The sequence below is a fragment of the Poecilia reticulata genome, linkage group LG16 (assembly GCF_000633615.1).
Source record: "Poecilia reticulata strain Guanapo linkage group LG16, Guppy_female_1.0+MT, whole genome shotgun sequence".
Taxonomy (NCBI): domain Eukaryota; kingdom Metazoa; phylum Chordata; class Actinopteri; order Cyprinodontiformes; family Poeciliidae; genus Poecilia; species Poecilia reticulata.
The window spans coordinates 14514489-14538895 of NC_024346.1; the positions used below are offsets into that span (position 1 = coordinate 14514489).

The following is a 24407-nucleotide window of genomic DNA, read 5'->3' on the forward strand; positions in this document are numbered from 1 at the left end:
TTCTTTTGGAGACTGAGTTTAGAAATAAAACTTCTCAGACTTGGCATGAAAGTTAAAACGCACAAAAAAGACATTATGTAAAACCAATAAACTGCAGATTATGAATGCATTTCAATCGAGACCATTGTTAAACTTTCACCCATTCTCTCATTTCCATGTGCACCTGCAGATCCTTCACACAAACGTTTTCATTATTCATGGAATATTCTGTGGTTATAGTATTTGGCAAACTCCTGATCCAAATATTTATGTTACACCCCCACCAAGTTTGCTTCGCATAGTGGCATGTAGACTCTTGGATAATGTAGGAGGACCTCCTCCAAAGAAATACAGAAATGAACAGTAGCWGAATTTTSATGGTTGTAACTGCAGACAAAGTGAAAATGATGACGGGTTGAAAAGCCGACTGACCTTTATGATTTTCCAGTTATTTATGRAGGACAGCTCTAAACAGCTGGGTTTTTAGCCTTGATTTAAAAGAGCTCAGTGTTTTAGCATTTGTCAGTTTTCTGTAGATTTCTTCCAGATTAGAGGAGCATAAAAACTRAGTGCTGCTTCTCTATGTTTGGTTCTGATTCTGGAGATGCAGAACAAACAAGAACCAGAAGACCTGAGTAGCCCATAATGTTGATACAATGACAGCAGGACAACAGGTGTTTAATGTATTTTGGTGCAAAGCCACTCAGTATAAACTAATGTTTTCCAAAGTCCATTCTCTGAGCTATAGGGAGCCAGTGACTTTAGAACTGAGGAGATGTGCTTTATCTTCCTGGTTTTAGTGACAACGTGAGCGGCAGCATTCTGGATTAGCTGCCATTGTCTGATTGCATTTTAGGCCAACCTGTGGAGTAATCAAGTCTTGAGTTTCTCAATATCTTGTTAAGAGATTACTCCTTTAATGCTTCACCTGCTGGTCACACTGGAACATTTCTTGTGGTGATAAAAGGCTGGCTTTGTAATCGGTTTTATGTGCCTCTGAAGGTACAGTTCTCAATCCATCACTACACCGGACAGCAAGTGAAGTGCATCCCGCGAGATGGTCACTATAAAAGGTCATTAACAAAAATCATTCAGTTTATGCTCACACTCCTGATTCTAATATCACGATTCACTCAGCATTATTTTGCAGTAAAGATAAAAATACATTTATATGTATTTTAAGCTCTACCAAAAAACCCACAGTGTTAGGTTGTTGTTTTGTTTGATCTTCAGGCTGCTGAGATTGTTGCACTTGTAGTTATCTGGTTCTAATTGAAACTAACTAATTGAAACCGAATCATGAAACTGACCTGGTCATGATTCTGACCACTCTCTGAGTCATGAAGACAGCCTGTTACCATCAGGTCAAAGATACAGGGTTATTAAAATTAAAATGAGAAACGCTTTCATCAGTCAACCCTGAAATCAAACATTGAACATTAACTAATGTGGAATGCCATCATCCACTCCTCGTACAATGTAAACTTTTGATCTTGTCTGTTTGCATAATGTCTGTCAACAAAAGTAGCACACATTTTAGAATTATCCTGACAACAAAAAAAAAATATTACATGGTATCATGTAATTAGTCTTTGATTAAATAACTGACGAATCTGCCTTTTCTCTGTTAAAAAAAAAAAAAAATTCACAGGTTTATTTTGCCAAAGAGCCAATCTGCTGACACAGAGAGAGTGAAAGAGAGAGAGGAGGGAGAGCAGCAGAGTAAACAAATGTTGAAGGAGAGAGAAGGACTCTCACTGGCTTCTGATCAGATCAGCTGATAAGGTAAGAGATATCTCGCTCCATAGCTGGCAGATTTTATAATAATCTTACATTTTTCTTTTAGAAAAACAATCTAACCTGCTTTTGTCTTCTTCTACTCTGTCACTCGTGAATTCATGTGTTAAATGTAAAACTTTATCCTTTCAACAGAACGTGTGGCGGTGATAATTTAATAGAAATATATGATGTTGAGCAATGAATTTCTTCACATATTGAAAACTGTATATGTACCTGCGTCTTCTGGGTTAGAGCTTAAAATAAAACATCAAAGTACATAATCTTGAATAATTTGTCACATATTGCATAATGTATTACTTATCTTTTGATTAAAATCATTTAGAATATTATCTAATTATAGGTTTTGACATTTTCTATCACCACAGCCACAACTTACATCATTTTTTTGTTGTTGGTATGCATCATAAAATGTAACTTATATCAGAGGATATGCTGATAGTTTCAATTAATCTCTACTAAAATGAAAAGAAAATGCAAAAACATTCTGTTGAGCCTGTCAAAGACCTAAACTGAGCTGTGCATCAAACAGAATCTAAATCCAAGCAATGACAGTTGGAGTACAATGAGGGGAKATAAACCAAGTAGGACAAATCTGACATGGTGCACCATTGGGAGTGAAAAACCCCTTTTAACCCGGGACAGCAGCATGTCACAGCTTAGGATCAAGCACCCTAAATGAGGTCAATAATCGTTCAATTTTCACTTGTGAGCCGAGTTTTCTCTCATGATTTGCGATTATATGCAACTGAAACGGTTATTTATTAAACATCTTTTTTTTTATGTTTTATTCAGTCTCTCTTAGCATGGTGTTTAATATTTTCAAATTGACTTACAATGAAATGAGTTCATGCAATATTTTTTTTATATTAAAAYAGGATTTCTGTTATGTATCATATGAGGACATGTTAAGCAGTTTGTCTAACTACCTGCAAAATGAAACAATGAGATATGAAGTACTAGCATTTTTTCAACTGTTTATTCATTTGCAAATGGCAGCCAACCTCTGCATCTGTCCAATAAAGTGGATAGGGTGGACAATGGATCCTTTCTCAATGTGCTATTCTGCTGCTCGTCTCTGTCCAGCACAATCCTAACAACCCCCATCAACACCCGCCCACACATTCTACCCACAACCCCTTTGGCCCCCAAACCGCACCGTAAAGCTGTGAAAATGTGTTTTTTTGTGTGTGTGTGCTTACACTGCTTTTATTTGGGTCTTTGTGGTTAGACTTGATTGAAATAGTCTTTTTGAAAGCTTGATTGTTTTCAGTGTCTGTCAAATGACCAAGAAAGGATTCTGTCTCTTGTTGTTCTGGCTGAAGATGATCTTCCTCTTGTACCTTGTTTTATGAAGTTTACACCATGTGAGCTACAGCTCACAATAAGTTCATATTCTTGTTGATTTTAACACCTCTCAGTCATCAAAAATGACACGGACAGGATTATGGAAAGTTTGACTTTTGCTGGACACAAGCATTTGCAAAAACAAAAAAATCTAAGAATTGTTCAATCATCATGGAAGTGTGTTTAGTCTTTGAGCAGGGATAAACTATTGAAATGACGTTCACTTGTGAGATAACAGATGGAAAAATATAGAAAGGAGATAAGTTAGCATCAAATATGAATAATCATGCAAAAACATTCAAGTGTGTAGGGTAAAAACATCCTCGACAATCACTGGTTGACTCAGGTAATATGTTACTATATCAACATCACCAACCATTAGTTACACTTAGAAATAAACCTATTAAAAAAATGAGGTAATTTGAGTTTCACCCCCACAAGACCTTTTCCTAATTTATTGATGATCAGCATCCACTACTCTTGCATAAAACCCACAATTCCTAACTCACGCCCAGGTTGGGACTGATTAAAATTGCCAGAATTCATAAAAGTTACAACCAGCGGAGCAAGGTTGAACAAGGGACAAAGACAAACAAGCAAGAGCAGAGAAAAGGGGATTGTTTTGATTAAAAGACAATTATCTGTGTGCATCGACTTCCCAGTGTTGTGCGGTGTCAGGCTCGAGCTGAGCTGTTCTGTCCCAGAAGCCCTCTGGGGACAATGGCTACTGTTTCAGGAGGAGGGACAGCGTTTGTTAGCTGGTCCTGGATTTTCATGTCATTGTCGTAGCACCATRCAAGTCTGTAGACAAGCCTAATACCATGTAGGCTAATGTGTTTATTAWTAGCATCACAACTCAGCTTAGTTGACACCTTAAGATATAACTAGAAGGTAATGATTTGCAAATCTTTTAAATTGGATTAACTAAAAATGCTAATTATYATATTATAAAGGCAATTATTATAAATATTTTTCTGAAAAAAGAAATCTGAATCAATTTGGTTAAGCGCTTAACAGAGCTTAAAAAGGCACCAGATTTAAATCTTGCATGCGATTCAGATTTGTCTTTGGATTACCGTATCTTCAGTTTGTCCTGCTCAGTGTGAGGGTTAGCTTCAGGCAGAAAACAGAGTCATGTTTAAAAGCTGCTTCAGAGTGACACCAGTTGACTGTGTGAGCCATCTAATGGGAATGCAGGAGTGTTAAGTGCCTTTGTAGAGACAGTAATAGAGAAGCTGTTCATACGCAACTCTTCATACAAAACACGTCAGCTAGGACATTCTGTGCAAAATAAAATGATTTTCAGGAACAGTCAGCCTGTTCTTTAATGAGCTCTTTAGCATGTTTAAATGGACATTGTTAAAGTTTTTTTTTTATTTAATGAAGATCACCAAACTTTAAAAATGATTCCAAAATCTAGGCATTACACAGGAAGCTTGTACTTCTTCACACCTCATTCTATAAAACCCTACAAATGTGTGATGGTTTCTGGTTGTGCTCTAAGTTTAKAAAGTATCTCCAATGGGTTGTTGAATGTGACTGTAAACGACAGTGCTTTAGTGACGTCTTTGTATCCTTTAAATCTTTTCGCATTTTGTCATTGCAAAAAAAAACAAAAAAAAAACAACATCAGTGTGTTTTATTGGGATTTCATATAATAGAYCGACACAAAATGAGGTGTATTTGTAACATCAAAGCAACGGGACTTTTCAACATTTTTTTTCAAATAAGGAAATATTTAGCATAAACTGATCCCTTATAATTCATGAATATGCTTCTAGATCATTGTGACTGGCTGGATGGTTAGGGTCACTGTCCCAACGTGAACGTCTATCCCATTCTCATGTCTTCTTCCAGTATGAACCAACATTTATCCCCATTCATCTCCTGATTATCTGACCAGCTGCCTTTAGAGTAAAACGTGCACAGCAGTGTCATGGTCCATTACTTTAAATGATGCCTTTAACTCATTGTGTGGGTCTTTTGAATGTTTCTGAAACAGGACAATTTAAAAAGACTTCAACATGGGATTTGTTTTATTTATTTTTTAATTTTTTTAGCTGAAGCCTTGGCTTTCCTGTATTAAGCTGGTTTAAAAAAAAAAAAAAAAAAAACTCTAGTGGCCAAGGTTCGGGCGTTCTGATGTTTGGGTAAGTTGTTTAAAAGATAATAATAAAGAGATATATTTTTTTGTTTGTTTGGAAAAGTTACTTCTGMTATGTTCCCCTAAACTATGCARAAAGARAAACATTCCCACAGCATGATGCCACAACCACTGAGTTTGATGATAGGGTTGGCTCGTGTGCAGTGTTAGTTTTCCCATAGCATTTTGCATGTAAGCCATAAAATTCAATTTTAGTTTCMTCTGACCGTATTTCCTATGTTTGCTTACCCTGTCTGTCAGCTTAGGTCGATGGTCATGTATTGGTGAATATGCAGCTAAAGGTTCTTGATCTTGATTTTTTTTTTTTTGTCAAAAAGCAGCTTAAAACTTTGCAACTATTTTTTTTACTTTTGAAACTATGCTTCATTTTTCTTCCACTCCATGTAAATGGAATACTCTGTTTTTCGCATTAAACTCCAACGAACCGTTTGTTATTGTCATGCGAAAAAGTAATTGACATTTTAGAATTTCCAGGTATGATCAGTTTGTGGATTTTCAGAATACCTCTGTCATGGTTTGGCTAATTGTAATATTTGACTTGTATTRAAAAGTTACCATGAAAGTTATACAGTTTTTTAATAATCCCTCAAAGATRATTGTTTAGATTCTTGCACACATAAAAGGTGTGAATAACTTTGGATCTTCAGCTACCTTTAGGCCCGTGCACATTGTTTTTTTTTTACTTTTTGCTGTTCATTAAAAGGTAATGACTTAAGCCTTGCAGATAAAAAAACATCTAACAAACCACAGAGTTATTTTTGCTGGGATAAAACATGCACATATTTTTGCTTTGTTTTGTTTGTTTTTTGGGGTTTTTTGAGCTTTTGAAAGATAACACTGGGAGGATTGTTATTTTAAAGGCAAAAAGGATGATTCTGCTTGACTTTAAAGGACATTTGAAAAAACGTGAAGAATTTTTCACTCCTTTGCCTTGTCCTCCTCTTAACTTCCCTTATTTTCCCTTCGTGACTTCCTCGATGGTTTATAGAATAAAACACTATGCTGTCTATCGATCCTAAATGATCAAAAGTTATCAGTTTCATCCAGCTCAGACCAAACTGGACAAGTGAAGTCGAAACGCCTTGAAATTCAAAGCCTCACCCATGTTGGGGAAAGTTGGAACAGTGTGGCCCTTTGTGGTCCCCCATGTATTTATGAATGGTTGAGCCTTTGGGCGAAGCTTCAGAACAATGCTGCTACACTGAAGGGCTGATTTTCATRAGAGAGGGGGGCTGATGTCGGCGCTGGTGGTGGGGAGGGCAGTTTATTCTCCACTATTGGGGCTTGGTACTGCGAGTGGCGAGAGGTTCTGCTGGTGTGACTGCTTACATGCGAGTGTCTGAGGAAAGATTGCTAGAACCACAGGAGCTGCTAACATTTGGACTTTGGCCACAGTCACCTGCACAGGTGAGGAGCAGCAGCTCTTTTATCTGACTTGCATTCGAATGTAATATTTTCCTGTAAGAAGSAAGCAAGATGAGACAAGCGCACTGTGTGTGTTGTGAAAGCCTGTTTTCCTTTCCAATTTGTACTCCTTTGTTTATAAGATCAAACGCCAACATTCATGATGTGAGTCYGCTCTTGTTTGCGTGAGCCCTCAGAACTGATGAGCTGGAGCTCGAAGTGAATGAATCACAGGTTAGACRGCATTGGATAATGAATACGTGTGTGTGACTCTCTGTTCCTTCGTAAATGCCTGGATGGGCGAACGTGCTTGTGGTGATGCGCAAGTGTTCACACATGAGAGAGGGTGTTTGATGTCAGTCGGAGCTGCTAAAAGCCCAGCCAATTATTAGAGGACAGGATTTGGTGCCGGTGTTGTTAGCGCCCCGCGGATCTTTTATTGATCGAATGGATCTAATCAAACGCTAGGTAGAAAAGTTTGGCTTAGCATTTCTTCTCACTCTWGGAAAATTAAGCATTACATTATACACAGTAGACTGTAATGTTAAGCTAATTTTTTTTTTCTTTACCAGAGCCAGTACTGACCCTCTTTGACCAGGTTAAATTTGAGTGCAAGGATTTTTCAGTCATCTAAATTTTCAACCAACCCAGACGTGTGACGATGTAAAATGACCTCTCCCTGTCTGTAACAATTAGTTAAGTAGAAGGCCTTGGGAGGAGCTGCGTTTTATTTGTATATGATGGCGAACAGGTGACAGCTCTGTTTCTCACCTCCTTCAGTTCAGAGCGGAAGGGAGGGCRCTCTTATGAGAGWGGAGGCCTGTGGCTCACCATCTGCTCACCGGGACGGGGATTGCCAGACCTGCTTTGTTTGCCAGGTGGAAAAAGAATACAAATAAATGCTGCTTGTGCTCCTGGTTTGTTGTTCTGTTGGGGGTCTGCCAACTAAAGCTCTCCTTGTTGATATGTGTTCTTGGAAAAAGACTCACAATTAAACCGATGGTGGGAGAGAAACATTTCAAAGTGGATTTTAAAGTTTAAACTACTGTACAAGCTGAATAGAAAACGGGGTGAAAAGTGGTGGAGCCCACTGAAGATTTACAGGAGGAAGTGTCTGAAAATGTAAAAATGGTTAAATATCTCATACATTATAAMAACTAATTTAATACATTTATTTTTTTTWTCCCATAAAAGTCTAATCTTTCCTTTCTTTTGACAGACTGTGTGACTAGACGCTGGCATACCTTCTTTTTAATGTTTACACCGTGTGTCTTTTAGTGTGCGCGCGCTCATCGCAGCTCAGCGCTCCATGTGTGGGAGGGGGAGCGGCCATGTTTTAAGACCATCTGCTCCTCTCAGTATTTTGGTGGGAGCCTTAGCTTGTGGTGGATCAACGCGCGTCACAGGCAAGCAGCAAAGCGCAAGCTGTGAGCGAGCCTGTTCCGGAAAAAAAAAAAAAAAAAATTCCTCCAGTTTGTTCCCCTGCACAATGGGCAGTGTTCTGCAGACAAGGTTCCCATTCTTTCCCTCCCTCCCTTCATCCAAGGAGCTGAGCCGCTGCTCTTGTGCACGGACTGCAGACGATATTAACAATGAAAAGGTTCTCCTTGGCACGGCCAGTTGTTTTCGTATTAGCAGCTTCAGTTGCATAGATGAATCATCAAAGGTGTCACAACCTGATTTATCTGGGCTGATTGCTTGGGTACAACAAATATCCCAAAGGAATGATTTTGGAGAAGCGATAACACCRACGTTTGATGAGAGAAGGATCTCTTTCACAAAGCCATATGAATATTAGGCAAAACTCTTTGTTTAAATTTATATAACCAAACTGATAATGCTTATAAAGTTTGATCTGATSGACAATGACTTCATTCCCAGCAGGACAATAGTGCATGCTTAATTTACAACCAGTGCAGAGGGAGTGTGGAGGAAGGTCACATATCAATGTGCCCTACACCAAAGACTGAGCCAGCTTGCCTTATGCTGCATGCATGTGTAGGGGGTTATGGCATGCTGCTTATTCATTAGTCCACGTCTCCAGCGCCTCAATGTAACATTCTTCACTTCAGCTCCTCTCCAGACTGTTTGCAGAGGGATTCCCTTGAGCTCATTCGATGCCATCATTCGGCCTGTGGTCTGAAGGCTTTTCAGCTCAAGTGACGCACTCCAGTTGCAACAAAGGCGTTGGAGAACCTTGCTCACTGGAGACACAATTTAGCCTTGTTGTATTAGTATGTAAACTAGGTGGACCTCTCAGTGGATCCGTGCTTGTGTACCCCACCTCCACACATTCCTCACCAGGGCAGATATCAGATCTACATGAGCTTGGAAAGACATAAAATCAGATTAAAATCTGCCCACAAACAGAAGCCGATATAAACACTTTCTTGGCTCTAATTATAGAGTGTGTTCAGATGCAGTTGAAAAAAATAAAGTTAAAGATCAAAGTGTTTCAAAGTAATGTAAATTTGCAATTTACATAATCATATTTTTCACAAGTTCCTCCTACACTTCATATGTTGCTCTAATGACGCCTTATTCAAAGTGATATTGAGTCATCGCTGCTTCTCTCTTCATGCTAAAGCAGGAATAGCACTAATGTTTTTTTTTTGTTTTTTTTTTCACATAAAATTACTGTTTAACCTCTTAGTCACAAGCTGTATCTGCAATAATAAAGCCTGTGAGGATAAATTATAATTAGAAGATTAAAATCTTGGACAGGGAGCCCATTAAATCAGATCACTGTTTCCAAGAAGCAGAATACTATGTGCCTTTTTAAAAATATATATCAAAAGTTTTAACTTCAAACTTATTTTTAAAGCTTCTCTGGTTTCTTGAATGTTTAGTGATCATTTGATTCCACTTATGAAACTGGATCAGTTTCAAAATAAAGACCAGCCATGTAGTCCTAGCGGATCAGGACAGTTCTTTGTTTAGTTTTAATAGATTGTGTCTCTCTATTTATTACAGTGCTGAGAAAAATTGCTTGCCTCTTACAGCATTTCTGTGTTTTGTGTCTCATTCAAATGTTTCAGATCACCAATCATGTAAAGACAACTTAAATAATTACAAATTTCAGTTTACAAATTTCATTTATTTAGAGAGAGAAGCTAAGCAAACCAAAAACACTGAATTGACCACAATGTTTGTTACATTTCATAATCTAAACCTGGTTACTGCCAGACCTATTGAACAGCTAATTAAATGCAAGCTTCACTTACCTTAGTTAAGGTTGGTGTTGCCTAATTTAAAGACAGTGTTCATGATTCAGCAATAAAAAATGGAATGAATAAAACTCTAATAATGTAAAAACAATTTAGAATGAAATTTTTAGAATGAAAAAACAGTGGTTAGCTTTTTTTCCCCTTTATGAATAAACTGCGTTTTGTATTTACTCTGGTTGCCTGATGTTTCTTTTTTGTATTTGAAACATTTAAGTGTGACGCAAAAGCAAAAACTGTAGAAATCTGAGGGATGAAATATTTCCTATGAGTCTTAATGAGAATTTAATTTTTATTCTGCCTTGTATTTGCATTTTTTTTAAACAGTGTGTATTATTATTATTTATGCTTTCATGTAACCAAAAGCCCTTGTCAAAGGTGCTGTATTTATTCATACGTACCAGCTGTTCCCCTACAAATCAACTATTAAGATAAAGAATGAAATTTAAGTCGCACCAGCCTCTGACTCAGACATCAAGGCATGGAGACATCGTAGGGAAACCATAAAACAGAGGGAGGAATGCTGAGTGGGCCACTGACATCTCTATGACGGAGGACATACTTAATAAATCTGCCTACATCCAGACAGGTTCCATGCAGGCTCCTCATTCTTCTTGTGCCCAAGAAACACTGATATATTTCCACCTTTTCTGTGTTCTCACACGCAGTCTGACATCTGGAAACCGGAGTGAGACCACCAGCTCGGGGAGAACAAAAACAACGTGAAGAAAACAAAAAAAAAAAAAGAAGCCTTCAGGACCGCGAGGCAGCAGGAGCCTGGTGCTGAGGCTGGTATGAGGCAAGTGTTTTCTGTGTGGGCCCTGTAAGCGTGCACACGTATGCAGGGTGCTCTGTGCCAGCCGTTTGTCTGCCCCATCAATGAGGTCGTTGTTGAGGTTGGTGGTGGTGTCACTGGCCATGCCTGGCTGCTCTGCTCTGTTGTCTCCTGCCGTTGCTGCTGCACAACCTCCTTCTCTCCAGATCATTCCCATGAAGCTCTTGGCCTTTTGTTGAGAGCGCAGATTTTTCCGGACTCTTGCCCCGGGCCTGAATGTCTTATAAAGCATCTCTTTGTCTGTGTCACCTTTAGAACACAATCAATTTTGTGAGATTTAATTTTCCATCTTCTTCATGCTAATGCTGCTTCGGATTTCTAAGTGTTGAAATAGTCAACAGCTAGAAAGGTCATCCTGTTAGCCGCAAGTGTGAGGATGCTCTGCTCCGAAATGGATTCTACTGCCCCCATGTGGCCAAAATGAACAAGCATGCAGGTTTTAAAGGTCAAACTAGCATGAAACTGGAACTTCTTAGCAGTCAGACAAGATTTATAACATGTTGAAATATCACCAGTTATCTGGCTATTTTTCTGGAGGTTTGGCTGCATGATGAACAGCATGACGCATCCCTGGCCATGTCAAACAAACAGAAACGTTCCCTGCTGTCCATCAGCAAAGTTAATATTGGTCATGGATTCTCCGGGGGATGATGGGATGTGTTAATCACGAAGCTCTGAAGCACCATCCACTCCCAATCTCGCCATCTGCACACACCGGCTGCTGCAGCACAAAGCCAAAATCCTCTGCTTGTTCTTTTGCGTTTATTAATTTTTCATCCTTTTGTTGGTGTACATTTGGTTTTTTGTTCCATTTTAAAACTGTTATAGATTTAGGTTTAATATTAGAAATGGAAACCCATGAAAGTGACAGTCGGAATTCGGAAACTCCCGTGTTATGAATCATAAGATTTGTAAGAAAGATTTGAAGAAATCCGCAGGACTTCAAATTCTTCTGGAAACTGATTATTAGATCAGAGGTTACATCAGAGGTCAGGTGTTAGCTGTCAAGAAAAACGAACAAAAACAATGTTTTGTCAAGAATTGAATGAAAGGATTTTTCAGCAAAAAATACTCCCTTACCATCTATCAAAATAATATAAAATTATTTATTTCTGATCTCAGTTTTATATAACAAGTACCAACATACTGATTTTCAAGCAGCTGTGTAACAGGACCTCAGTTTGTCGTGATTTTTCATGAAATCTAAAACATTCTTGTGGAAATGACATGATTTCTTAAAAGATGGATTTAATTAGGTGATCACCTGAAGCTGGAAGCTCAATTGATTCTCATTACTTTCCAACAGATTGTCTCGTGCAAACAGCAAACTTGTAAGAGACTATGGTTAAATAACTTGGTGGCAGCTGTGCTGGTAATGACTTGCATAGAAATAAATCTTTCACACAAACAGCTCTACACAGCATTCTTTACTGAACATGTTGATACAGTTTTTGCTGCTTTGTGGCCAGGTCTTTAAGGATATCAATTTGGAAACCCCACAGGTTTCTGGACTGGTAGTGTGGCTAAGCTGAACTTGGTGTCATTCCCAAATTCAGCTCTGCAATCCAGTATTATATTATGTTAGTCCAGAAATCAGTGGGTTTCCTATTACTTACTTGCCTGCACAGTCAGGGAGTTGCCTTACATTGCTGCTGGCCATTCTGATTTGTAGATTTCTACTTGGCAGTCATGGCAAATGATGGTTTGCTATTTGGACTGCATTCGGCCACCTGTAGTTTTACAAATAAAACACTTACACTGCTTAGACCTAAGCAGGATTATTTTTGCACTGACATAAAAATAGCATTGTTTTTGGTATGATCACTTCAAGGTTGGGACATGCAAAAAATTCACAACATATAAACAGTTCAAGACTACATAAAATTAATCAAAGATTCTTCAAAAACCTACTTTTGATTTGTGAAACATTACGTTTGTGAAAACATTTTACTGTGATGCCAAATTTAGAGCAGTTGAACTCCAGATCGGTGACTTATGTTTTCAGAATTTTTGCCTTTTAACCTACTTGTGTTTCCCAGAGCCTGTGACCGTTTGCTGGATCTACATTAGGACACTGGGTCTTACACTGGGTCTGTGCTAAAGACATAAAATGCTTACAATATGCTTTAATGTTGGTTTCTGTTTGGAAACATTGAAGTTATTCTAAGTTTTTAACATGTTATTTTCACTTGGTGGAAATTACAGCTTCTCATAGACTCAGCAATTTATAAAATGTGATGTAAATCAACACTGGACCAATTTACAATAAATATTTGATATGCATTTTCAATTTGCTTTGCTTTTTATGCCATTTTGTCAGTATTGACTTTCTAATGTTTGTCGCTTACACCCACATTGTCATCAGTGTGTAGTGTTATAAGTCCCTCCCTCGCTCCTGATTTAATTCTAGCACAGCACAAATAGCATCAGTAATCTACTGATGACATGATGTGTGGTGACTGGTGTTTGGCTTCATGTCAGAACTCAACCAACAGTGAGGGTCATTCATCGTGAGGTCTTACGTATGGCCACCATAATGAGAGACTCCACTGAGGGGGCGCGAGCAGGTGCCCACTGACGCTGCGTTTGTAGGTCTTACTACTGCTCTGTGTCAGAGTGAGTGTGATGTAATCGCCAGATCATGGTGACGGGACTCGTAATGCTTTTTTTTTGCTTGTTTCTTTCTTGTAGAGAACAGGGCTGTCAAGCTGCCTGGGTGTGAGTAAACACCCTCTAGTGGAGCTGTCGATAAGCTGCAGTGACTCAGTCTGTTGTGAACCATCAGCTTTTCAAGGTAAAACCTACCTCACTCTGCTAGTTACAAATCAGTGTCCTAACCCAAGGCACAAGAATGACTCTCAAAATATATGTTTTTCATTTTTATTACCTCTTACAATTGAAGTTTTGACCACGGCAGTCTCTCTATGCAAGTTTTTATTAATTTTAATGAGTGGATTCAGAGTAAAGTAAGATTAATACAAGTACCACTGAAGTAAGTTAAGCTTTGATAAAGAGTAATCTGATGCTTAACAAAACTTAGAAAAATATATTAATACCATTTTACAAAATCAAAGATTTTCTCTAGAAATGTCATTGTTCCCTTCCTATACAGCGACATGCCATCCACTCTGTGAAATAATAATGAATTATTTGTCTTTGTGTGGAATGTTGATACATGATGGTCTGATGAGAAGAACCAGATTTAGAATATTTTATCTGCTTTTCTGTGGTAACTAAAGTGGATTCCCAAAGTATGTGCATAAATACAAGGTTTTGTGATGTGCAAATGGGACATCAACATTAAGCACTGAAATTGAAAAATTCAAGACATGAAATTCTCACTTTTTTATTAATCAGCCAAAATCGGAATAGTCAGGTTAAGCTTAAAAGATTGGTAATCTCTGATCGGCCAGAAAACTGCAATCGGTGCACCCCAAGAATAAAACATAAAATTGTATTAGTTTAAATGATGTAAAAAATGTTTTTTGTTTTATTTTTGTCATGTGAAATGTTGTTAAATTACTATAAAATGACTTTTTCGCAAGTGTTTAGAAAAAGATGTTTCAAACATCAGAAGGCAAATTGGAGCATCATGATCATTTTGGTTATTGTCACACAAATATTTCTGCCTCTATATTTCCATCATAAGTGCCAAAGTGCCAGAAGAGCTGAGGGAGTCTTCACTGAAAGTACCCAAAACATGTTTGTTAAGAGTGCTTCACTCATTTTGACAGAAAGTGTTTTAGATACTTCACCACACTTTAGTTGAAGGTTGGCAAAATTTTATCAAAACATGTTTTCCACATATTTAAGATAAAGGTTTTAGTTTATTCCAGTAATAAAAACAAATAGACCAAACGGGTAAGTTGAAATCTTTTAATGTGGGTAAAATAGTCATTATTTTATCTGATCAAATCCAAGCATACACATTATATAGACTTGTTCCCCTCCTGCTGTGCTGTAACTGAATGTGTGTGTGTTTCTTTTAGAAGTCTATGGTCCAGTGCTAAGCCAAGACAATGTGGTGTTTGGAGCTGCTCATACCTCTGCTGTTAATTATCAGTGGTAATACATTTCTGTGTTTTCATAATCAATCAAATCATGTGATTTTTCTTCTACTTTGAAATAATGGACATCAACTTTGACTCTGCTTCCCTCTACTTGTACAGATGCCAACTGTCAGTGGAATATTTGGTTACCTCGGGACATCTCAGCCATGACAAACTCCTGTGTGGTCATCCCATGCAGTTTCATGTACCCGTCTGGAATCAGGCCCGCCCGGGGTGTTCATGGTATTTGGTACTTTGGCCAGCCCTATCCGCAACTGTTCCCCCCTGTGGTCTTTAAATCACTCACAGACGTTGTGCACGAGAGCTACAAGGGCCGCACCAAGCTTTTGGGTGACCTCAACCAGAGAAACTGCACACTGCTTATTGGCAATGTTGGCACAGAGCACTCAGGAAGATACTACTTCCGTGCGGACGTTGGTGGAGCCAATAAATATTCCTACCCAGACTATGCTGAGCTCAAAGTTTTAGGTGAGCCAATAACGAAGCAAATATTCTCATTGGTAACCCAGAAAAACTTAAACTGAGGATGATTATGCTCTGTTCTGCAGATCAGCCCAACATTGACATACCAGAGGAGATTGTTAGCGACGAGACCCTGGAGCTGACGTGCTACGCTCCTGATAACTGCCCAGACATGACCCCAGAGATCCAGTGGATGTACACCGACTACCTGCCTGATCCGGAGTTCAGCGCTGACTACACGGAGGAGAGCAATACAGCAGTAATCTCTAACACCCTCACCTTCACACCCAGACCTATGCACAATGGCCAGCTACTGGGTTGCAGGGTCTACTTCCCCAACACCACACTGGTCTATGAGAGGCTCGTCTCATTAGACGTCAAGTGTAAGTGCATTGAAACCTTTTGGAGTGATGTGTGGGTCTCCTGTTTGGACGTGGCATCTGAAAACTTGAGTACCAACAAACAAAGGCCTAATTTTTTTTGTTACCTTTTAGATTCTCCGCGATCAGTGTGGGTGAACGTATCCTCTGAAGTGATGGAGGGCAGCTCTGTGACACTGCACTGTGAAGTGGACAGCAACCCTTCTCCCCGTGTCGCCTGGCTGTTCGGAGACCAGGAGGTGCTATGGGACACAGCATCCAACATCTCTCTCTCCCTGGATGATGTGACACCTGAAAATGAGGGGATTTACACCTGCGTTGGAGACAATGGCTATGGCATTATGAACACATCACTGTACCTCGCTGTGAAATGTAAGTCTGGGAAATGAGCTCCATAGCACAAATGGCCAACAGCGTTGTTCTTTTTTCCTCCAATGTCTGCAGTTTATGGTCTTAGCCAGGGATGTTTTCTAAAACACAGAGAAAAAAAAGACAGTTTTTGTATGCTTGAAGTGAGGTTTGGTTCAAAAGTTATAAGAAGTTACTATCTTACTGCATGTTCTGTTTTTCAAATGTGTTTCAAAAAGTCAGATTACTGGTGATGCACCACTGCTGACCTCCATTAACACTTTATGTTTTTGTGGAAATAATTGGCCAACACACGTGATAATAATTTCAGGGTATTTAAATACCATTTGCATAAAAGGAAGTTATGTTTTTGAGATTGTTTTAAAATGCTTGTTTAATTACCATTAGCTTTTGCCTCTAGGACCAAATAATTTGTGCTAAGTAAATGTCTGAAGAGAGTTATTTAATAGAAATGAGATATTATGATCTTACCGTCTTTAAACAGAGCCGTACTTAATAAAATTCTGAACTATTCCTTTAAAATACAGTCTTTTAAACTTTTCTTTCAGTGACAAATTTTACATTTCATTTTATTTCTGGGAATCAACTCATTTCCCTACATTAGTAGTTATAAAACTGAAAGTGAACTTTAGAACTGCAGTAAAGCTTTTGAGTGATTAGATGTTCTTTTAAACAGATAAAGTGTATTTAGACGAGAGGATTTATGGAGGTATTAAATACTTTTTGTGACTTGAGATTATCTTTTCTCCTGAAATGTCGGAGATGTTTTGTTGTCATAGCATTGATTTTCATAACATGATAATAAACTACTGTCAGATTTAAATGCATGTTGTTACTGTGAGAACATTCTTGACAATCAGAAATAAAATGTTTTTTTTTTTTTTATCTGAGTAGCAAACATAAGAACAAACTCAAATTCTCCCTGTTTTTTAACTTTTATTTTTTTACAGACCCTCCTCGTGAGCCTGTTGTGAATGACTCCATGACAGTAGTTCAGGGCTCCTCGCTGGCCCTGCACTGTAACACCATGGGGAGCCCTGCCCCGACCCTGACCTGGCTGAAGGACGGGGAGCTGGCAGGCTCCATAACTGCTGGCGAGCTCTCGGTGCTGGAGATCATGGATATCATGCCGCAGCAAACAGGACAGTATCGCTGCCTGGCGGAGAATGAGCATGGACGGGCCAGCGCTTCCCTCAATATCACTGTGGAATGTGAGTGCCTCAATGTCCTGGATTATTCTCATTGGCAAATTTATGGTAGTATAATGGAATATTGTAATGGCGATTGTAGAAACTTTTAATTGTCTATATCTTTTCATCTAGCGTACAGTGATTAGATGGTGACTTTATTGACAATTTGTTTGATAGTGTTAAAATATTTCACAGGCATGTTCTGTTTATCAACTCCTTTATCTGTTTGTCCCTTTTTAACAGATGCCCCTGTGTTTCTGGAGGAGTCAAAGTGCACAGTGGTGAGGGAGGGAGTCCAGTGTGTTTGTGTGGCCGTGGGAAACCCCGAACCCACGATTGAGTTTTACCTCCCTGACCTCAACATCACCATCAACGAAACCGACGGTCGGTTCAACTTCTACACTCACACGGACGGTCACACGTCCACTGCGATGATCAAACTACGGGAGAAAGGTGAGCGGGCCGACAACAACGGGCCGGCTGTGAACGTCCACTGCAGCATGTACAACATCTATGGGAGGGAGAGCGTGCTTTTGGAGCTCCAACAAGAAAGTGAGTCCAAAGAGTTTACCTTTGCTTTGACAGCACAGTTTCGAGAGTTTGATTTTAATGTGAAACAACGTAAATTATGATTTTTGTTTTTTACAGCAAAACCAAATGGTTAACGTGCATTAAGCAACTAAAACTAAAACTGGTTTATTTGAACAGGGAGGAGTGGAGAAAATAATTTGTACATTTTAGCAAAAGCATTGTCAGTGTGCTGCCTTCCACTTATATAAGAGATGGATTTCTAGTATAGTTCCATCTTGTATAGAGCCTGAGATTATACACTGCTCAAAAAAATAAAGGGAACACTTTAACATTTAAGTGAACACTGAAGTGTTCCTTTTATTTTTTTGAGCAGTGTATGTTCGAACAAATGATAGATGTCTGACTTTTTCTAGAGGATATGACCTTTTGCCTTTAACCCTCCAGACGCCCTTTTGACAAAGTTCCTCTTATAACAACAGGCGCACCTTGGGACATGCTGAAGGAGATATGCTCTTAGGATTGCAGATGTTTTTTGAGTGATAACTGAAACCAGATGTTACAGGCGTGTGTATTTTCTAGAATTTATAAGTAGGGATGGTATGCATAATTCTTTGGAGATTCCTTCTACAACTTGACTCTCAGATTCTCCCCAAAATAAATGTTCCCTGGAGCACTCTCACATTGGTATAAAGCTGATGAAGCTACATTATTAATTAATTTCACAATGCAACCCTTTTCATATCTGCTACCCTACAGCTGGCCATTTCTTTAACACTTCCCTTTTTGGAGTGTTTGTATAATCACCCAGGTTAGTACCTCATTTGTCTGGTATTTTGTTTGCTGCATGACATGAGCACACCACATACGTTGCAATGCACAATCCAACCTAGTGAAAGTTTCAAGATGGCTTTAATGATTCTAAAAATCTGGCATAGTTATTCAGATCTAAGCGTTGATTTGCATCAATTTCTTGGATCACTTAAAAAGTCTGCTGATGTTGGCCCTTCATTACAACAGGCTCAGAGACTGTAATTAATCACACACACTCTGTTCTGCTCCAGTGAATTAAATCTGTATTGATCTACTAGAAAAATAAATCCCAAATAAAGCACTATTTCTCCTGCTTCAGTAACATTACACCTCCGGTTTTTAGGATGTGATACATCCCAATACACCCAAATCTATTGTATTCCGGTTATCTTCCTCCTGGGATTTTTCCGAAACATGCCTACACACACTCATTCATACCTGAGGATAATTTACAGAGACCAGTTGACCAAGCAGTTATGTTTTTGGACTGCGAGAGGGAGCCGGAGAATCTGCAGAAAAGACAAAGAGAACATGCAAACTGCATGCAGAAAGCGCCAAGGCTACAATTTGAGCCCTGGACTTTCTGTCTGCAAAGCAACAGTGCTACTAACTGTGCAGTCTGGTTTCAAGTTATGGGTATGTTAAGGAAGTTAGAACATGACAATCACAGACTCCGATAAAGCATCAAGACTGGACCAATGAATCAAAAGAAAGAATGTCAAAGACTGTGGACATTTTTAAAATGAAAATTACATGAGAATGAGTCAAAAATGAGAAAATAGAAGGATCTATGATGAAACAGTGATGATCACAAGGGACTACAATAAGATCTGAGGAAAACAGAGGGGAGACATTGTTCCTGGTATGAGGTTTTATTATTAAGGCTGAGCTAGTTTAAAGATGGATTACACCTCATTTAAACTCGGATATCATAGGAACTTTTTATCTTTCAATAAAGAAGTGATTTAGGCAAGCCTTCCATCACTTGCAGAAGTACTCCAGCAATAAAAGACCGTAAATGACCAGTATCCTTTTGAGAAGGTTGAAACATGTTGATTGTAAATACATAAAGACATTTCCAGATTCAATGTTTAGGAAGTCCACTATTAATGATAACTATTAATGAGGTTATGTCTAAAAGAGAAGTAGGAACAAATCATTGCAGCTTATTTCCATTACTATTTTCACACTGAAAAGCAAATAACTTAATTACCTTTTTGACTGACTAATCGGGCTACATTTGCTTAAGAAAAGCTTTTATGAGAAATACAGTTTGTACAATATTTGTCTATTTACTGTAGAGTGTCTAGATTATGTTCGCTGATTTAACTCCCTTTCCACAGTCGAGCCAAAAAGCATTCATACCCCATCGCAGATTTAGCAGTCAACAAACTTATTGGTTTAATGAAAAAAATTGTCGTATTCAAATTAGCCCAGGGGTATGAATAATTTTGGGCTTAACACCATCTGAGCAATATTTGTGCAAATGTTGCTGTCAGTTTACAGACCATCACCTTTGTGTTTTTAGAAAAGTACATGATGGCAGTTATAGTTGGCACCATTGGAGGAGTCGCAGTGATTGCCTTCATTATTGCAGCAGTGAGATATGTGGGCCAGAATAACAAGAAGTGAGTATAAACAACAAACTAATGGAGAAGACAATGTTACACGGACGTTTTTGTTTTGCTTACTAAGAATTTTGTGAGATCCTTGGAAACACTTGAGCCTAGTCATCCATTCTAAAACACATGTATGCAGATTGTATTTGAGTGAATGTGGGATCGATGTGGACGTGAGCATCTTCTGTCTAAAAGCGATTTCAGTTCATTTGCTACAACAAAACTGAGATGAAATCTTTGCAAATTCACACTGGCTGCCTTGTGGAGGTAGTAAGCAAGCTGGACTAACCTTATATTTTGCAGGCATGATTCTTTGCTCTGACATTGCTTCCGTATCCTTGACCTGCTGTGCTAAATACAACCCAGGCAGCCCTCTTAACCAAGGTGCTTTAATTTAGTCCCAAGGCCTCATTCGACCCTCAAATTCGCAAGCTTTCTTCAGTAGAACAGCGATCTCAGCGACTAAACCCATCAAATAACCACGTCACTCACAGCCAGAGACGGCCTCCAGCATAACCTTAAACAGCTTGTTTTAAAATGGATGCCCAGGCTTGGCGTGTCGCCCAGCTTTACTGGCAGCTGAGACCGAGTCTGATTATGTGACTCCGTCCCCCAGAGAGAATGGCAACCCTAGGCAGGACGTGGTCCTGGAGAACCCAGCTTTGTACTACAGCGCAGTCAAGAAGGACAAACAAAATCTGAGGAAGAAAGTGGTGAGACATAACGATGTCAATAATTCAGATTATAAATACGGAGGGGTTGAACGACCATTCTCAGAATGTTTGGGGTTAACATTTTGTGTAATGAAAATAGTATTGAGACCCCATTTTGAGCTCTGAAAAGAGGTCATGAAGTAATCTCTCCCACTAGCAGTCTAATAACTCCAACAATGACCTTTCGAAACACTGTTTTTCTCCTGCTTTCATCGCTTCTCTGCGTTTTCTGTCTGTTTTTTCTCTCCCCTAACTCTTGCACAGCTTAAGACAGAGCTGTTGGGCTCAAAGTTTAACTCCATTCTAGAGGAGACTACGGTAAGGTTCCCAAACGAATCCCCATTAAGACACAAGCCACAGAGACAGATGCATCCCCCTTGCATATCAGCTTCTCTCTTCTGTTCACTTTAATTTGTTTCCGAAAAGGCCTTCTGCATGGCTTCCTCATTCGTAACACGAACCGCGAGATTAACACCAAACATCGTCAGTCCTATTGTCATTATGTCAACCAGTAACTCCTAACTGATTTCTGTTCATGCCTTGGATCTTGATAGTTGGTGGTGGTGAATGCTCCTTCTGTCTGCAGGGAGAAGACGGGGATTACCAACCTGTGGGCTCTGTGGCAGGACTGGAGAGGCAAGAGCTGAATTACGCTTCTCTGGAGTTTATTGGCGCCAGGCCCAGGGAGGGGGCATCTGGGAGGGGAGATGACGGCAGCAACTACACAGAAATCAAAGCCAAATGAATCGCGATCCTTCCCTGATCCCTCGGCTACGCGAGACGCAGTGGCAGCCACGAGTTACATACATCCTCAACAAAAACTTTTATTAACTCCTTCACTGGATTCCTCCCTGATTATGGTGACTCACTGTTTCATTTTTTTTCCCTGGTGTATAATTTATAATGTACAACTCCCTGACAGTGGCCCTTTCTTTATGCAATATCCTTTTTATACGCAACTCAAAACTGCCAGTTTTCCAGGATGGAGCAGGACTCACAGGACGAAATCACACATTATTTGAATTGCAAGATTCGATTGTTGCACATTGTTTCTACATCATTTCACATTTTGTTTTATTCTTGTAGTTATCAGTGTCTCATCTGTCTCATTATTTGATCTGTCTGACCACTGTCACTGCGTCTGCTGCCGGTCGAAGCATCAGGGCAAGGAGTTACTGTGTTTTTCTTCAGTTTTCTGAACAGAGATTAAATCCTCTCTTTTCTGGTTCTGGTTCATTACATCTTAAGCACATCAATGTATCGAGACACAACAGAGTTATACAGCTTGGTATCTTGCCTCATCATTACTGTATTTGATATGTTGTGGAACTCAGTAGACAGAAAACAGAAAGGTGTCACTTACGTTTGACAGCAATTTCAAAGTTTAAGTGACATGCCACCCACTTACAAAAACTGCCACAATTCATTTCAAGCATTTTCCCTTAATTTATATAAATTTTCACTTACTGTGGCAAGTGCAAAACGTCTATTTTCTTCTCCAAAAAAATGTTTTCTCACGCATTCTAGAAAATACAAACCTAAAGCACAACATATAAATGTGTGTGGGGCCAAAGTGTTATCTCCTCTAGACAATGTGTGTGTTTGTATGCGTGTGTGTTGAAATTGTGCCGAAAGATCAGATGTCTGTGATCTGTGGGGTATCTGTTAACTTCCCACAGAAATGGATTCCTCTTTCTCACAGGATTGCGTCAAACTTATGAGTGAAAACAGTAACGCCAACTCGTCAACTGGTTGTGCTGCTCAAATACATTTGATGAACCTGTGATGTGATATTAAAGCACACTAATAGTCTAACTTGATAATGATGTCTTATAATAAATAAAATTGATGTATATTTATGAAGAAGATGATGGCAGTGTGTTTACAACATATTTTGCATGAGTGTTTCACCAGTTTGACACATTTAAAAGCAGTCGAGAGCCAGTCTGGATAAACACTGTCTTAATATAGGCTTCAAATATTAAACAATATTGAACTTAACGAGTCAAATCAGAAAATTCAGAAGAAAACTGCCTGCTTAATTTCACTGATTTCAAATTAAAATCGGCTAGCTTAAAATATTTATTAAAACCTCAGTTTTATTAAACTCCCCTAATGTACAATAAATTTAGGTTTGTGATATTTGCTAGGCACTCTTTTCATTGGACAAAAACCATACTGTTACTTTGAAAATCAGCCAGGATTAAATACTGTGGGCTTGCATGAACCGTGAGAGTTCCTTGTTCGCACACAAATTTGCCGAAGCAATATATCACATAGGAATGTGGTGGCATTTGTCCAGCTGGGTTGCTGTGTACCTGCATGGCTTTGTTATCTCAAGCTGTCTTGTCATGTCAAGGCTATATCCTAACCACACTCACCCTGCAGGCAGGATTCCTTTCATATTATCAAAATACTCTGCAATGTCAGTTTTCTGCTTCAGGTTCCCCCACTGCTCTGGCTTTAACTAAAAGAATCTCACCGACCACCTTTAGCAAACAATCCAGTTTACCTTCTCCATAAATACCACTCCAGAATATAACCTACTCTACATAGAAGCTGGTTTATTCTGAACTCCCTAAATGACACACCTCCAAATAACACCTACATCTGGCCATGCTGCATAGGTTCTGATAGACAACACATGTTTTGGATTCTGTTGGCATGATTTTTTTTTTCTCTGCAATTTTCATGCAATACAGACAGCATTTAACAGCTGCTAAGAGATTCCAAATGAAGCCTTACTCGTTGTAAATTTCCAAAGGAAATACTTCCTCTGTAACACCTCAAAGTAATGGATGCATAATTATTAAATAGTACAATGCTTTTATCCAAGGTATCACAAAAATATAGTGTGAAGAATCGTTATGCAAGATTCTTGTTTGAAATATTCTGTCCTATTTGGACATTGGTCAAAGAAATAATGACACACAAAAAGGTAATTGCTAATACATGGTCTGACATCAAGAGAGGGCAGAATCTGTGTGGTAAGAATGGCACAACTATTAGAACAAGTTTTTAAAGTTGTGTTTATTACAGCATGCAAACATTGTCAGCTTTGACCAATTCTAATTAACTCTGCCTTTTATTAAGACAGTGTTCTTGTTACTTTAATGGAGGGTTCCAGATATGCTGGCTTGCAGTCTTACAATGCCTCTTATTTTTGTATTTCTTTTTTTCACACCAGTATTAAATACACCTAATTCTTTGTCACGGTGTGTTGTACAGTTAAATTGTCCAATACTTTGTGATCATTATTATTATCATTGTCATTACATATATTTTTTTTCTACAGTTCTGATATTCTGACACAGTAATTCAAATCAGTAGTTGCAAACTCTCTGCAAATTATCAGAGATTGCAAAGGTATGACAGTTTTATTATTATATGGTTTGCTCTGTTTTATTTTAAGCAATTCAAAATTCATCTGTCTTCTGTTCCAAATAAGTACAAATAAAAGACAAAAAAATAAAAAATACAAAAAAACAACAGTGGATTATTGGTAGAAAACAA

General features: G+C 38.7%; 1 protein-coding gene across 5 annotated transcripts; it reads left to right on the forward strand.

Moving 5' to 3' along the window:
* Positions 1-1681: 1681 nt before the first annotated feature.
* mag (myelin associated glycoprotein) lies at positions 1682-24407 on the forward strand. Of its 5 annotated transcripts, none has more exons than XM_017309502.1 (13): positions 1682-1764; positions 10584-10707; positions 13442-13544; positions 14740-14815; positions 14920-15288; positions 15369-15665; positions 15777-16034; positions 16982-17242; positions 17465-17773; positions 20091-20190; positions 20798-20894; positions 21159-21212; positions 21481-24407. In XM_017309502.1, the coding sequence occupies exons 4-13, from the start codon at positions 14770-14772 to the stop codon at positions 21637-21639; spliced, it is 1950 nt and encodes a 649-aa protein (XP_017164991.1). In that variant the 5' UTR covers positions 1682-1764; positions 10584-10707; positions 13442-13544; positions 14740-14769; the 3' UTR covers positions 21640-24407. The 5 variants fall into 5 exon arrangements, with proteins under 5 accessions (XP_017164991.1, XP_017164992.1, XP_017164994.1 ...); XM_017309501.1 differs by lacking the exon at positions 1682-1764 and adding an exon at positions 6501-6694; XM_017309503.1 differs by lacking the exons at positions 1682-1764; positions 21159-21212 and adding an exon at positions 6500-6694.